Source organism: Neolamprologus multifasciatus, chromosome 10 (genome assembly GCF_963576455.1).
Source record: "Neolamprologus multifasciatus chromosome 10, fNeoMul1.2, whole genome shotgun sequence".
Classification (NCBI taxonomy): domain Eukaryota; kingdom Metazoa; phylum Chordata; class Actinopteri; order Cichliformes; family Cichlidae; genus Neolamprologus; species Neolamprologus multifasciatus.
This window is the reverse complement of record NC_140448.1, coordinates 7,282,502-7,299,970: the sequence shown is the minus strand read 5'-3', so window position 1 is coordinate 7,299,970 and position 17,469 is coordinate 7,282,502. Positions and strand designations below refer to the sequence as shown.

The 17,469-nt window shown below is 41.0% G+C and overlaps 1 protein-coding gene across 18 annotated transcripts in view; it reads right to left on the bottom strand.

Annotated features, from left to right (window-relative positions):
- Nucleotides 1-17,469, bottom strand: part of tspoap1 (TSPO associated protein 1) — a 76,997-nt gene that overhangs the window by 33,986 nt on the left and 25,542 nt on the right. For all 18 annotated transcript variants that reach the window (XM_085175812.1, XM_085175809.1, XM_085175793.1 and 15 more), the window contains 4 exons: nt 7,851-7,958; nt 7,476-7,604; nt 4,753-4,929; nt 3,932-4,114 (listed from right to left, as the gene is read on the bottom strand). In XM_085175812.1, the coding sequence (XP_085031938.1) occupies nt 3,932-4,114; nt 4,753-4,929; nt 7,476-7,604; nt 7,851-7,958 (597 nt within the window). The remainder of the gene's footprint in view (nt 1-3,931; nt 4,115-4,752; nt 4,930-7,475; nt 7,605-7,850; nt 7,959-17,469) is intronic.

The window sequence follows — 17,469 nt, the reverse complement described above, 5'->3', positions numbered from 1 at the left end:
CACTTTATCAAAAGTAGTGACTATGTTTGCGGTGTTTTCATGAAAAAAATGTTGTTTACAGAGATAAATCAGGAGGTTTACATTATTTTTAAAATACAGGTCAAGCTCCCTAAAAGAGCAAGCCTTTATCTAAAGAGATGATGGGTTCAAAGCAAATATAATAAGAGTTCATGTGATGTGTGATATAATTCTGACATGGTTTTGGCGAATGAGCACAGAGAGGCGAATATTACATAATGCCACATTTATGCACTGTTGTGGGGAATAAAGCGGCTGTCAAACTGACAGAGAGCATTAGAGCACAGCTTAGGCTATTATGAATCATTTCAAAGGTTTATATGCCAACACACTAACCTAACAAAACTTACTATGACCGAACAGGCTGTTCTTGTTTTAGAGATTTTGCTTAGATATGGTGTTGAGTTTCGGTCTCTATTCTTATACAGACAATTCAGAGGATAGGTCAACTCAGCCTAGTGAGAGTCTTTGCATCTTGGCCTATATACAGCAGCAAAACTATAACTTAATTAGAGACAAACCCTAGACATTAATGCTCTCTTTACTGTGTTATTGTGGGGGTTTTCCCATATGATGATGATGATTATGAAATGCTTGGTCAGAGGCAGGCGGTACCCACGCAACAGTATTAATTATACCTGGTAAGTATTACATAACAGGTGTTCTAGTCCTTTATTCCAATGAAATACATGAGAATTCTTACTTGTTTAACTGAGCAACACTGAATTTAGTTTGAAAAAATATCAAAAGTAAATCCTGCAACAAAAAATAAAAATAACCCTCTGAGCATTGTATTTACTTAAACAAGTGAAGGAAAGAATCGGCAGTTGTTTCAATCCAACCACCTAAGTGAAGAAATGCTACTTATCTTAAGCCACTTTTATTTATTTAAATTTATGGCTGGATATTTCCTTGAGAGACAGAGTAAATCAAATCAGGGCATGATGTGAGTTACCTATAGGAGATTTCTCTCTTTAGGGTTTTTTAACACATCTGCAAGAAATTCTATCAAATACATGGCTTGGAGTTTCTGGGTGACAAACTCGTCCAATTTTAAGATGCAGTGGTTTGCATCTGCCCAATTTAAATTTGAAAAGTAAAAACTTTGGGTAGTTGTGTCCCACATTTAGTGAGCGCACATTATCTCTGCTGCAAGTAGTCATATCAGCTATCCGCAATAAAACGCTGATGTTACACATTTATCTGAGCCAGTTGGGAAAACAAACTCAATATAACACAGACTAGCAGATCATAAATGGTCATATACTCTAGTAAAATCATCCTTTGATAATGTCTACAATTTCAGGGGTCCGACTCTCTGTGAAAAGTCTAATTAAATATGAGATCAATAATCCAAGCAGACTGAACTTCAGTTTAGAATAAGGAGCTTCCATATTTGTAGAAAGAAGATATTAGAAAATATCCAGATCGAAGTCAGGAGTTTTTTGTTACTTCAAGACAGTGGTTAAATTAGTTCTCTTTAACAGCCACAGGCTGTGAACATCAGTTAGACTAATACTCCAACCTCTGTCATCTACAGATTTCAACTGGATACTTGATAATTTTGTTATTTAGAAACTTTTAAGTTGAATCCTTCTGGATAACACATGGAAATAGCTATGCAGTGAGCCTGAGAGGTTGAATGTATCATTAATCAAGCACAATGCAACCTTATCCTTTCTCTTTTCTTCAGTAATGTCATGAAAAGATTTTAATTCCATCTACCATTTTTAATACATTCAAGGCCAAGCTTACATGCAACATAGATGTATAACTGATCAAGCGCTTGTCAAGTGGTAGTGTTTGTCTGACCCTGCAGAAATCAGAAACACTGTCTTATCGAATTGCACATTCAAACTGAGGTGAATAAAGTAATGACTGTTTAAATAAAAAAGAGTCCCTAAATAAAGTCAAGAACGAAAATTAAATTAGTTAAGTAAATACTCAAATCCTACAGGATGTGTAAACACAGTCATGTAAGTCATTTACCAATAAATGACCTGATGAAGGAAGCAGGTGCACCTAGCGTCTGTTTTATGCTGAGACTACAGCATGTTTGCCTCTTGTGTTTGTATCAGACCAGGCCCTAGCTCAGACACCCCACCTCTCCTCACACCCTGCCTCACATGATGAGGTATGGACACTTCACACTGATGTGGTCCATGTATATTAAAGTACACCCTGGGGCCATGCGTACTAAAGCAGGGTCAGATCCCATTCAGCAGGCCCTGAATGCCATAAGCACATTGGTGTAATCCCTGCAGACTACTGAAACGGGTAACTGGATCACTTCTTTTAAAAGCACCTTAATGGATTGGCCTGGCCGTTGATTTTCTTTTTTAATACGGAACATATCGATGTCCACCAATCAAACGCTGCAGCACCATGTCACTAAGTCTGTCTGTCTAAATTCTACATCTGGAAGCTGTGAAATATGACTGTTACAAAACTGGGTTGACAGGCTGCCCTTGACTAGGCCTCACGCTTGCTCCGTCTTTCTGCACTGTAAGAAAGTGGCAGTCCATCATAGACAAGGGTGGGATTTAGCACAGGATTTACTGAAATTAATATTTAAAAAAAAAAAGAAGCAAAAAACAAAAGCTATAAGTCCTTAAAGACAAATCCCTTTAGATACAACTCAAGTTGGAATAGTAAGATGGGGCATGTAACAGCATAAGCAGCTGATTTTAATATCTAACGCAAATGAAACACCAGCTGCCTCGAGCCAGTTCTCTCACCCTCCCAATATGTCATGACACTGACTCATTTTCAGTGTCAAGTCTCAACTTTGAGTCCTGCACGGCTTCAAGCACACACACATACATATGAGGTTAGCCCAGAAGCACTACAAGAGACAGACCTTACTAAGTCCCAGAGACAGCAAAACTCACAAGATGACCTACCCCTTTCGTGTGATCTGTGGCAACGTCAAGGGTTCCCTTGGCCTGCTAGTTATCCAGAGCAGGGCGAGATAGAAAAGTCTTTACTGCGGCTGGAGTCTTACCTACCACCCAAAACCCTCTCACCGCTGCCACAGCAACAGCGAGCGGATTACTGGACTGTACCATTCTGTTGTTAGAGGGGATTAGAGTTCACACAACATGGCCCCTTTCTGGGTGTGCGTGTGCCACTGGCAGTGCGTGTTTGCGTCCCACAAATGAGAGATTACCACAATCGGCATTCTCATTTGAGCTCCACAGGCAGAGAATTTACTTCACTCCACAGGCAGTGAAAATTTTACAAAAAATAAAGAAACATTATTAGATGTATGCATTTAAATGACATGGATATGATGCAACTGTACCTCTAAAATTGACCAGAGAAATTACATTTTTCTCTGTTACAGATGTTAAGCGATAAAGAATGAATTTTACCATTACAATAATCCACATAATCCACACAAGAAACCTTTTCCTATATTTAGGTGATGTGTGTATTTTTCTACTTTCCAGCCAGTGACTAATATCCAGAGCATCCCTCCTCTGGAGTAGAGCTGTTTCTAAGAACTGAAAACAGCATTAAATGCACAGAAGATCAGAGTGTAGAACTTTTGTGTCTTTGATCAGGCCCAAGTTCAAGAGAGGGAATCATCTCATTATGGCCTGTGACAGATTAGTATAGAGTCCAACAACAAGCCATTATATAACACTGGAAAACATCCATGACAACATAAACAAACCCTGAGTTTCGGTACTCACAGCGTTATGTTTTACATTCCTATAATTCCAACTACACTCTGAGACCATAAATGTTTCTAGATTTAACTACATGATGGGGCCTGTTTGTAATAGCTAATTTTATCTCACTTTTAATGTGCATAAACAGAGTTCACTTGCCCTTTTAAAGCTGATTAAAACCAACAGGGGTCAGTGCAGAGTCTGAATGTTTTCTGGTGTGATGAAAATGACTTTACCTTCTTTCGCCCTTCCTCCTTCACATTTTCCCCACTCTTCACTGCAGCATCGTGGTCAGGAATATGGTCATGCTGCTTTCTGGATGGTGTGACCGACAGCTGCCTTTGCAGCCGCAGCACCTCCTTCTGAGACTCCCTAAGAAGCTTCTCAAATTCCCCTCTACCAGATGGAATAGGGGAGCCCTGCATACACACACACACACACACACACACACACACACACACACACACACACACACATACATACATATATATATATATATATATATATATATACACACACACACACACACATCCATTAAACACAGCCACAAGACAACAGTTTCAGTTTAGCACATTATTGTTTGTGTTGTTTTCAAACTGCATCCTGCAGGTACTAAATATTAAATTAAAGAATAAAAGAATATGGATGTTCCACTACAGTTTCCGATAAACACAAGAGTCAGCACATTTTTATTATGTCAATGTACAGCTAACCCTGCAACATCCAGTATTATGAAACCCAACAGATGTTCACACTCAAGAGAATCAGCTTTCAAGTCACTGGTAATTAAGAACAGCCTATTCCTGCAATGTCATCTATCTAGACATCAGCAGTGACGCAGCCTTTGCAACAGGGGCTTAAGAGGAGGTTAGGATGAGCAGTACCCATGCTGTCCAGCAGAGAGCAGGCTTGTGGCAGTGGTGACAATGAGTTTGGTAGATGGAATACTGCTTAAAACTTTAAATCAGCTTTCAGCTGAAAAATTGAGGCCAAATTAGTGCCCACATTTCAATCTAGGCTGGATGAATTTACTCAGCAGGAGATGAGTTATAAATACCTTAGTGATACCCAGCCGAGCCTCCAGCTCTCTGCATTCCTGCTGCAGGGCAGCAATTTCCTTGTCTTTAGAGAGCAGTACATCGGCATGCTGGGCCAGGTCCCGAGCTCGCTGACGGGCAAATGCCCTCTTGTACTGTTCAACTGACCCAGGTCTCATCAAAGATGGGGAATTGACCTGCAAAGAAAATACATATTCATCAGCAGAAATGTTGGAATACAGTCCTGAAGACACATGAGATATGAGTGGAAACTAAGGGGATCAACAGTTGTAAAAAGAACTAGAATCAGTAGAATACTTTTAAACTTTCCAAGTCTCATTCTGGTCTGCAGGAATGCTCTTGTGGAATATTAGTACTGGCACTGGTAGCTCACTGATTCATCAATAGGCAAAGACCAGCAAAGGACAGTACCAAGCCAATCAGTTCCAGTGCAGTCTTTGTTGGTGTAGTTTTACCACAACTGATTTACATCTTTGGGCATGGCTCTGCTCTGGAACTCTCCCACCCTTTGATGCACATACATAGAAAGTCAGGGAGCATGTCCTATATGTGATCTGCCATGTGGATGCATAAGAGAGTATCAGCTGACTTATCCACTGATTTGAACTGGCACTGAGATGAGCTGATCTATCATGATTATGTCTGGCGTTGATGTCATGGGCTGTCTGACTATTCCAACTAACTCTGGATAATGGTGTGGTATGTAATTTAATAGATTCATCAACTAGAATGGCAGCTTCACTGATAATCTGTAATTCATACCAAGATCCTTGATTGTATTGTATTGTATCTTTATTTTGAACATGTTAAAATAGTATGACAACAACAACAGAGAAAAAAAGATTTTTTTAATAACCCTAGTAACACATCAAAAGATATACAAATTTACAGATATATATACTTAAATAAACATACTTGTGCACCCACACACACACTTATATATACATCCCTATTGTGAAAGTAGTGGGTGAGAGCACCCGATCAAAGCCCGACCTCCTCCCTGTACTTTGAGAAAACCATATTTTTGAACCGTTTTTTAAACTGAGTCATACTGGGACTTTGCTTCAGTTCTTTACTTAGTCTATTCCACAGCTTCACTCCACACACAGAGATGCAAAAACCTGCTAGTGATGTATGGATGCAGGGATGTTTTAAATTTAATTCCCCCCCTCAAATTGTATCCCCCGTTCCCTTTTAGAAAACAATTTTAGAATATTGTCAGGAAGTAGGTTGTTTATTGCGTTATACATAATTTGCGCAGTGAGAAAATGAACCAGATCTGTGAATTTTAGTATTTTTAATTTAAAAAATAGTGGATTTGTATAATTTCTGTAACCAGTTTTATGGATTATCCATATGTTGCTTATCAAACATAGTGCTTTTTAATCATAAGTGAAATTTTCTAACTATAAAACAATACTGAATAAACAGTGTAGGTGCCAATGATGACTATGTATAAGATGGTTTCAGTGTCTAATGTCTGTTATGTTAAAAAACCACTAAACAGAGAACAGGCATCTAAAGCTACTGCTGTATATCATAAGGTAGCAAAGGGCATACAGATATACATTTTGCTGACGCTGTATATTTTCCCTATTTCCTACATGTGGGACTATTAAAGGTTTTCTTATCTTATCTTATCTTAAAGGCCGGTCCGTGAAAATATTGTCGGACATAAACCAGTCCATGGTGCAAAAAAGGTTGGGGACCACTGGTATAGATGATATCTAACTAACAACCAGTACTTGTCCATCTGACAGTGCAGCTACTATCTGATGACAGCTCACTAAAAAGGCTTTTCATTAGACCAACTCATACAGTCCACAACAGGCACTTATCACCTACTACAATAGGAATATAATATAATATAATAGGATTACTTAGCAGAAGAAGTGCTGTCTCTTATCCTGCAAACACTGCATCGTGAAGAAAAAGAGGAAGTCCATTGGACAGTGCAGTTACTGTCTCAGATTTACAGTATTCATGAGCTGTCTCATTAGCAATAACAATGCATGGCCAGAAGGATTTAGTATTTGACAACTGTGTTTAGTTACAGTCTTTTGCTAGATCTCTTTAATAAAAGTGTAAATTACATCTTATGGAACTTCTTTGTTTGAAAACGTTTTCTTTCGCATCTCATTTCTATGCATTACAATATTTGGTGTACAAGGCTGCTTTTATTCATGTAAGAAAAGAAGATCACACACTCCACAACTCATTTTTTTTTCATATTTAATAAATAGTGTGTGAGGTGTTAATTCATTTTGTCATGTTTTCTTGTGTTGAGAATTTTTTTTTGTACCATTTTATTCACATGCTCTGTGACTCTGTTTCTAACTTATTATCAGGCATTATGACAATGTGATTTGGACTGATAAGGAGTCACTTGCTGCGTGTGTGTGGTAGTACAGCAGGTACAGCAGGTCTACTAATCAGAAGTATGGTGGTTTGATCTCTGGCTGCTCCAATCTGCATGCCTTGGGCAAAATACTAAATCTCAATTTACTCGTGTGAGTGTGTGAATGTTAGATAGAAAACACTTAAGCACAGAAAAAGTGCTTGTATGAATTGGTGAATGAGGCATGTTGTATGTGTGCTCAGTAGAAACGCACTATATAAAAACCCTGTCCATGTACCATTGGTTCAGAGTCACTGCAGCCACACTGTTGGGCGACTCAGTTCGCTGTGGGAATGTTTGAGCTATTTTATATGTGCTGCATACCACTTTGAGGTTGGCCTCCTGCAGTTTCCGAGCCCTCTCTTCCAACCTCTTTGCTAGAACAGCCAGCTCTGTGTTCTTTCTCCTCAGCCGCCTGACCTTCTCCTCAGTCTCTGGGGCACTGCTCTTCCGCTAAACAAAAAAGGGATGCAGCAAATGCTAACACAGCAGCGGCAAAAAAATAAATCACGCAGTTATTCAGAAAGGCTTAATAATGATTCAAATCTGCAAGTTGGAACTCAAACACCTGCATAAAATGACTGAAGAAAAGAAGCAAAGGGAGTTACATCTTTTTGTTCACCGTTTGTGCACCTGGCCTACTTTCTTACAAAACCTTCACTCAAGTCTACACGCCCTCTGTTATATTTTTAGTCTTACCAGCAGACCATTCTCCTCCCTTAGTGTGGCACAAGTCTTCTCCAGCTCATCCAGGGCTCGCAGAAGTTCAGAATTCTGACGCACCAGGAACCCGTAGTCAGTACCATTCTGGAAAAAACAAAATGACACCAAAAATAGATGCAGAGTTTACCATCTACTGCACAGCTGTTTGTTTTGTCTCCTTCAGTTAAAATGTGAAAATAAGGGATTGGTTTTCATTCTGGCTTAATCCATGTTTTATATCTAACATGCAGAAAACCTCCTCTGCTGTCAGCCACTGTTTACACAGAACTGTCTAATGGTGACTGACAGATGACATCTCACTGAAAAGGCTTTTCATTAGACCAACTCATTCAGTCCAGAACAGGCACTGATCACCTATTATAACAGACCAACTTGGCAGAAGAAGTGCTGTCTCCTATTCTGCAACACTGCATCATGAAGAAGAAGACAAAAATCTTGAGATAGCCTACAACCTTCTCCATCCGTCACATTCTCATATAACAACTTAGCTTCTTCGTGAAATGGCCATTAAAAAAAACAAATACACAAATTAACTGATACTTTAACTCTCTTAAGCAATTTTTGATTTTAGCTGTCCCTCCTAATGACCCAAAGCCACTTTAGTGCTAAGCTCATCTTTGTTACAGAGATTTTTGCTAACTCTGAATTTTTATGTACCGTAAGTTTCGGGCTATAAGCCGCTACTTTTTGCACAAGCTTTGAACCCTGCGGCTTTTAGTCAGGTGCGGCTTTTCTATGGATCGTCCATGATTTTTGTGATATCGTAAGAGGATTTGTTTTGGTTGTTCCGCTGTTGTACGGCACTACATTGCCTGGCGGAAGGGCATGTGATCAGACACACAAGAGTACAAGAGTGGTATGCTGGTCACATGTCCGTCCGGAGCGCGAAAAACAAACTTGATTAGCAAGAGGAGTATTACAGGAGCAAAGGAAGCTTTCATTCACAAACCCTCAGTATGGCAAACAAAAGAAATGCATATGATGCAGCTTTCAAATTAAAGGCAGTCAATTTGGCACTCAGCAAGGGAAATAGAGCTGCTGCACGTACCCTTGGTATAAACGAATCAATGGTGAGACGTTGGAGACGCCAGCTTGATGAACTGGCTCTGTGCAAAAAGACGAAAAAAGCTTTCAGAGGAAATAAGAGCAGATGGCCCAAACTTGAAGACTGTATTGAAGACTGGGTGAACACAAAGAGAGCAAACGGGCGAGGTGTTTCAACTGTGCACTGTTGACGTTTGACCTGCCCCTCACTAGGACTGTTAACAAGCAAGGCGAATCAACCATCACGGTGAGAACCACTGGCCATGAGAGAATGAATTTCACTTGTGTGCTGGGCTGCACAGCATCAGGGTTTAAACTTCCGCCAATGGTAATCTTTAAGCGGATGACTATGCCAAGAGAAGAGATCCCAAGCGGCATCTCTGTTAAGGTCAACAAGAATGGGTGGATGGTGGAAAGCGTAATGAAGGAATGGCTGCAAGAGTGCTATGGGAAGTGACCTGGAGGATTCTTTCGCCAAAAAAAGCGTTGCTTGTTTTGGACAGCAGGAGGGCCCATATCACAGATTCTGTGAAAGCAGCCATTAAGAGCACAAACTTGATTCCAGCTGTGATTCCTGGAGGCACAACGAAGCACCTGCAGCCACTCGACATCAGTGTGAATCGTGCGTTCAAAGTAGCACTACACGTTCAGTGGGAGATGCCACTGGCAGACTTGGGCAAAACTTGCTCTTCACATGCGACCAGTTTTGGTGAATGATTTATTGCCGCTCGTCATCCACGCGGATGACGCCATCCTGAGCCTGTTTGTTTCCGACACTGGAGAAGAGGACTTTATGGATTTTAGTGCGCAGGAAGAAGAGAAAGTTGGTGGTGAATGACTGACTTTTCTTCTTGTTAAAGCCGTGTTACTGCACCTGAGCCTAAAAGGTAGGCCAAATTTCTTTTTCTGGTGTGCTGTAGGTTATTGTTACACACTCGTTTATAAAGCCCAGTACATGTTTCGTACTTGTAATTACCGGTACTTGTGCATATATGTAAAAAGTTATGCAAATATGTACTGGTAGCTTGTTTTTCAAAATATTAATAAAAGGGATGTGGTCCCAAACAGCCATCTCTTTCCTGACAATTCCCTTTGTGCATAGTCTCTTACATATGGTAACTAAACATTAAAACACCTGCGGCTTTTACTCAGGTGCGGCTAATGCATGTACAAAACAGGAGTTTCCCCTGATTTTAGCTTGCGCGGCTAATATTCAGGTGCGCTTTGTAGTCCGGGAAATACGGTACTAATTCTGCCACAACTTTTTATTTATTTGGTTATATTTTAACACAATTTATGCTGAGAAATTGTATTCTAAAATCTGCCTATTTCCATAGTGTTTTCCCCCATTTTTTCTTTCTTTCTATAGAAGATGTTGGTTTCAAAATTACTTTAACAATAAATAAACCAAGTAAATAGGGTTCAGTTTTGTTTTTATTTCACAGTGTCTCAACTTTCTGAAATCAGGATGGCATGTCCCAGTCCTAATGTATATTTAATTGTTGTATTCAGGTGTTATATATTAAGTGCACCATGAGGTTTATAAAGTGTAATTAGGTGCTGCAGTAATATTGCTGTGAGCTTGTGAGGGGCAGCTGAACAAATCAGCAGTTAATGTGGCAGAAAGTCAATGTGGTGATCAAGACTGTCATGGGTGTTTAGCAGCCACATGGTTGAAGCCTGGAAGAGAGGAAAACCTCAGATTGGTTGTTCATCTAAATGGAAGTGATACCACCCTGCCTCTGTGCCAGAGATGCTCTAAATGAGCCCTGAGGCTCAGACGTAAAGGTTGAGATTAGAGCTGCTGCCCACAAATGTAATGACTGCATTTAGAGCAGATGAACAGATAGCTATAAACCCAACAAAAGCTCCATCCTTACTGTAATGCAGCACATTTACATAATCTGAGTTTGGCTGCTCACATATAAGGAAAAAGCAGTTACAACTGAGACAGATATTTGCCATGGAAGATCCCAAGCATATGCTAAACTAGTATGGAACAGTCTGCCCACGGTTACCCAATGACAGCAGCAAAAAAAGACTGTGACATATTTCAGGTACTGTACGAAGCATGCAGAAGTCTCCATGTGTGGAACACCTGCTCACCAATATGTCTATGTAAAACTCCTTATTATTAACCTAAAACCACCCTCTTTTGTATCACCACAGACAATAGGAAAACATCCTCATGACACAGTTCAGATTAAAAAAGTGAAACAAACACTAAAAAAATCATGCAGCCATCATCTCATTTATGTTGTCTTGGTAACTGCAGCAGACAGGTGATCAAATGGCTCCCTGGTGGGATTTTAATGCTACTGTACCTATTACTGAAGTCAACACTAATGGCCAGCTGTTTACTAAGACAGCAGCTGAGGCTCCTGTGCTCATAAAACAATGCAGATGCTGTCTACCTGGTTAGCGGGTTACTAACTACTATTTATTTTCAGAATCTGGTTGGAAAAAAAAAACACAAAACCAAAAAGGAATGTGTGGCATTGGGTTACTAGATAAGGCATGATTTAGCTATAAATACAAATGTGCTTTAGTCAATTTCCAATACCTTCTAAATTAGTTGCGAAAAGCTTGCAGTCAAAGCACGATCTAATCAATGCAGGGGAAAAAAGATGCATCACGGACGGTTCTTATAATCAATACAGGCATAGAGTCAGCAAGTACATTCCCCTTAAACCTGAATGTCCTCTTTGAACTAAGCTGGCATGATCCAAGACAAAAGGAATTTTATTACTCACAAGTCTGACTTAAATGTTTGCGACGTGAACTGCTTAAGCTGTTTCAAAACTTCACATTTAAGAGGATAACATCAAGATTTTCCAAAGCAAACTGTGGTTTTGAGAAAACAATGCATTTTTCTGCAATAACCATTCAGGGTAGTTACATTTAGTGACTCTCTCCTTCTGACATCTGCTGCTTTTACATATAAAACAAAAAAACTCTTGCAGTATAGTCATTCATGTTTTCCCACATGTTTCTTTCTTTCAGATCAAGTTCACAGTTCATAAATAAATGCAGAAAATCCCTGCAATCCTTCATCAGAGTGTTTCCACCCAGAGGAAAATATGCAAACCCTATAATATGCTATAACCCTATAATACTCTATAGTAAAGGTGACAGAGTGGGGCACAATTGCTAACCTAAGTCTAAAGAACAGATAAAAAAAAATTCTCAGACTCTTTGCTTGCTGATGACACATGAATTTTTCAGGGACACAGGGACAATGCCTATTATTATATAACTGGGGGGGGGGGGGGGGGGGGGGGGAACATTATATATATATAGTCACCCAATATACATTGGGTGACTGTGCAGTAGTAGCAGTAAGCAGGTGAATTCTGTACATTAATATGAATAGACATCTGACAATTTTACAGAATAGACAATATAAACATATTTAAAATTAAAGGAATTTGGAATGTACATTGTGCCTGGGTTTAGAGTGTTTGGAAGAGAGTCCTGTCTCAGTCAATTATAGATGATGTGAGAGGGCGGGTGTGTGTGTTTAGGGCCCAGATGGCTTGGGGATAGAAGCTCCTCTTGAGTCTCTCTGTCCTTGCCCGGATGATTGCGGAACCTTCTACCAGATTGCAGAAGTTGGAACAGTTTGTTGCCAGGATGGGACGGGTCCTTCAGTATCTGCGCTGCTCTAGTCCGGCATCTCCTGGTGTAGGTGTCCTGAAGCGGGGGGAGAGCAATCCTGCAGCAACGTTCTGCTGTACGGATCACTCTCTGGAGAGCTTTTTGGTCCTTCACACAGCTGTTCCCAAACCACGATGTCATGTTCTGTGTGAGGATGCTTTTCTATACAGGCGCTGCCTAGCCTTTTTGGTCTGGACCTGAATGTGGGCAGACCATGTCAGGTTTGAGGAGATGTGGACACCAAGATACTTGAAGGACTGCACCCTCTCCACTGGAGCTCCATTGATGATAATGGGCTTGTAGTCTCTGTGCTGACTCCTTCTGAAGTCCACCACCAGCTCCTTGGTCTTGCCGACGTTCAGCTGGAGGTGGTTGTCCTGACACCATGATGCCAGATTCTTCACTTTGTCCATGTAGGCTGCCTCATCATTGTTGGAGATGGCACCCAACACCACTGTGTCGTCAGCAAACTTCACAATGGTGTTGGAGCCATGGGTGGCCACACAGTCTGAAGTGTAGAGGGAGTAGAGCAGTGGCTCCTGTGTTGATGGTGATGCTGTTAGAATTGTTGCTAGCGGTCCAATCTACAAACTACAGTAACTCCTTGGTTATGCAGGAAGTATTAAACTACTACAGTCATGTAAAAAAGAGATTAAGCACACCCCACAATCCAGTAGCTTATAGTTGGGTGCCATCTCCAACAACGATGATTACACAGCAGAAAATCAAAGTATTGGTTTTCAGTTTGACTTAATCAGTCTTACACATTGTTGTGGAGAAAATTTTAACCACTCTTCTTTTTACAGCATTGTTTCAGTTTATTGAGGCTTGGGGGCAACTCATTTAAGGTTTCACCAGAGCATTTCACTGTGTTTGACATTTGGTTTGGGCTCCTATTGTTGTGTATCTCCGCTTTGGTCACACTGATAATTAATGTGTGTATTTGATTAGAAGCACGCTAAAGAAGTGTACTTACTGCTTCCAGTGTTTTCCACAGCACTGCACCGTCCTATGAAAATCTATGTGCACATGATAAAAATTGAGGCATTAAAATGCCTTTTCTTTGCCTGTAAAATAATAAATATATATGTACAATCTGCTTTATAAAAATAAAAGCTGCTCATTCTTGCCTATGATGACATTGTTCAGTTTTTATTTGTCATATGCAAGTTAGCGCAGGCTCAACATTGCAATGAAATGTATTTGACGAGCAGATGACAGTCACTCAGCAAAATGGTACAGTAGAAGAAATGGGATATTGCACAGGAATGAGCAGCAGTACTGAACAGTACAAAAGTTTTTTAGTGGTAGTTATTACAGTATTGCACTTTTTTAAAATATAAATATCAATATAAATATCAGTAAAGTGGAGTGACCAGTGCAGATTAAACAGAGTACTTGTGAAACTGCAGGGTAGCTTCTGAGTGCGTCCTGTGGACTGTGTTGTGTGTGTGGTAAGTGTTCTGGTTGAGGTGTCGTATGGCTTGATGGTTAAGTCTTGTAGTCCGAGCAGACAGACTCCTGTAACGCCTGCCAGATGGTAACAAAGAGAACAGCTGATGTGCTGCTGTGGTCCTTGATGATGCTGTGTGCTTTACGGAGGCATCGCTGAAGATAAATGTCCTGAATGGCAGGAAGCCTCATGCCAGTGATGTGCTCTGCTGCCTTCACCACCCTCTGTAGTGATATACGGCTGCTGGCAGAGCAGCTTCCGTACCAAACTGTAATGCAGCTCGTCAGCAAGCTCTCGATCGCACACCTGTAGAAATTTGAGGTGATATTCGCATTCATGCCAAACTTCCTCAGCCTCCTCAGGAAGTGAAGCCGCTGGCAAGCTTTCCTAATAGTAGTGTCTGTGTGAAGGGTCCAGGAGAAGTCCTCGGTGATGTTGACTCCAAGGAATTTGAAGCTGCTGACCCTTTCGACCTTGACACCGTTGATGTGGATGGGCTGGTGTTCCCTGACTGGTCGTTTCCGGTAGTCCACTATCATTTCTCTAGTTTTGCTGATGTTGAGTCAGGTTATTTTCCAGACACCACACGTACAGTGCCATCACCTCCTCTCTATAGGCTGTCTCATCGTTGTCTGTGATGAGGCCTATGATGGTTGTGTCATCTGCAAACTTGATGATGATGTTGGACTCGTGTTTAGCAACACAGTCGTGTGTGAACAGGGAATATAGGAGGGGGCTAAGCACACAACCCTGTGGCGTACCTGTGTTTAGGATGAGTGATGAGGAGGTGTGCTTACCAACTCTCACCACCTGGGGACTGTTTGTGAGGAAGTTTAGAATCCATCTGCAGATTGGTGTTTCCAGCCCAAGGTCGACGAGCTTCGTGGCAAGTTTTGAGGGGTGTTAAATGCCAGAGCGATGGCATCCTCCGTGGCTCTGTTTGTCCGATAGGCAAACTGAAGAGGGTGCAGTGTGTGAAGGAGGGAGGAGCAGATGTGGCCTTTGACCAGCCGCTCCAGGCACTTCATGATGACGGATGTCAGTGCAACAGGACGGTAGTCATTCAGACAGGAGACCACTGATTTTTTGGGAACAGGAATGATGGTGGATGCTTTGAGGGATGTGGGAACCACTGACTGCCTCAGGGAGAGGCTGAAGATGTTGGTGAACACCTCTGCCAGCTGGTCGGCACACACTCTGAGAAGCCGGCCCAGGATGCCGTCCGGTCCTAGAGCTATGTGAAGATTGACCTTTTTAAAAGTCCATCTCACAGCTTCTGTTTTCAGAGTTAAAGTTACAGCCTCACTGTCCTCCTGAGGATAGAGCATAGAAGTTGTTGAGCTCATCTGCGAGAGATGCAGTGGGCTGAACAATGACTGTGTTGTCCTTCTTGTAGTCAGTGATGCAGCGCATTCCATTCCACAGTCGCCTGGTGTCAAAGCTGTGGTAGCTGGACTCCATTTTGTTCCTGTATTCCTTTCTGGCCTTTTTTATAGACTTTTGGAGGTCATACCTGGCTGCTTTATATGCATCAGCATCCCCGGAGTTAAAGGCACTTTTAGCTTGGCACGAACATCTTTATTTACCCAGGGTTTCTGATTTGGATATATGCGGACAGTGGATTTTGTGATGGTATCATCCATGCACTTTCCAATATATCCAATGACAGAGTCTGTGAGTTCATTGATGTTGCCATCAGCTGCATCCACAAATATCTGCCAGTCAGTTGTGTCAAAGCAGTCCTGTAGGACCTCCTCAGCCTCACTGTCCCATTTGTAGATGACCCTGGAAGCTGGTTTTTCCTGTTTTAGGCTTTTCTCTGTATGCAGGCAGCAGCAGAATGGAACAATGGTCTGCCTTACCAAAAGCTGAGCGGGGGAGGGGTTTGTAGCACTCTTTGAATGGAGTGTAACAATGGTCCAGTGTTTGATCACCTCTTGTGGGGAAGGAGATGTGCTGATAGTATTTGGGGAGAACCTTCTTCATGTTGGCTCTGTTGAAGTCTCCCAGCACAATAAAGGTAGCTTCTGGATTTTTGTTCTCAAGTCCAGTAATGATGTTATATAGTTCGTCCATTCGTACATTGGGGAATAAATGCAGCTAATTTCATAATGCTGAAGCTCTAAAATGATCTCTAAAAGAAGCTATTGTATCCCACATCACTTTCTCAGATTCCAGTTGATGACTTTACATTGTAAAAGGTGTAACAAATATCTGTTTGTGGCCCTTAGACTGGCAGGCTATCAAACATTCTTTGTATGATAAAGAAGGCACAAAGAGTGTTAGCCTCAGTTCACAGATACATTTTTGTGTCCTTGAGAGTTACTTTTCCATCACTTAGAGAAGTCGACCAGTCCCAGCGTCCCAATCTTCCTCTAAGGACAAACATGCTAGAGTCTAATCAATCACCTAAGAGGAAGCCAGTCAGCGTGAACTCAGCCTCCAGTTGGCTCCATTCTGATTCTAACGATCTTGGAGTCTGTCCACATCGCGTAATGGTTCATTGGGAATCATGCTCAGAAATGCACCGGAAGCTTTCCGTGGGCATGATGTTTGCAAACTACAACCAATCAAACTCCTGCTTTTCTCAGTGCCACAGAAAAGGGCTGCAGGTGGACCTAGGATACGTATTAACATTCAGGCAGCAGTGTCGTTTCCACATAGGCCTGGCTCAGGAAAGCAAGGCAGATGTAACTCGGTCACAAGAGGGCATGGGTCTCTACACCAACGTCTGTCAGCAGATCTTGAGCCCTGGGCAGGACAGACGTAGCGGTCTCCTTGTGCTCTGTTTGAATCTTTTTGAATATATTTATTACTGCACACATATATCTTAGGGGTTCCCAGTAATAAAAAAGTACTGTTACAGTCTACAGCCTGTAAAGTCACAAAAAACATTAACTTTTTTCCCCCTCAGTTGTATTTATAGTAGTGTTTTCAGAACGTAATATCTTTCAGTAAAAAAAATAAAATTGAAATGTTCAACTACAGCAAAAAATATTTTATCTGTAATTTAATTCAATATTAAGGAAGGCTTTATGAGACTCATTCAACAAGTCCATTCTTATTAAATTGTATTAAACTGAAAGCTTATATAGCACTTTTATTGACTGCAGCTCTGTGACAACACTTTATGCTATAATAATAATAATAATAATAATAATAATAATAATAATAATAATAAAAATACTAATAAAGAATCTGTTTTGGCTTCAGGCAATTTCTCTTGTGCCTTCTCTAACTAAATGTACCACTCACATTGGGTAATTACAGCAACCCTCATTGTGCACCATGACTTTTTATCCCACTGCTTCTTGTTTCCAAGCTATGTCCACCTTGGTCGATCATAACAGTCAGATGATACATCATACAAACAACTCAACGAGACCATCTTCTCTAATAAAATCCCAAACATTTTGTGCTACATGCTTTTGGGTTTGTTTT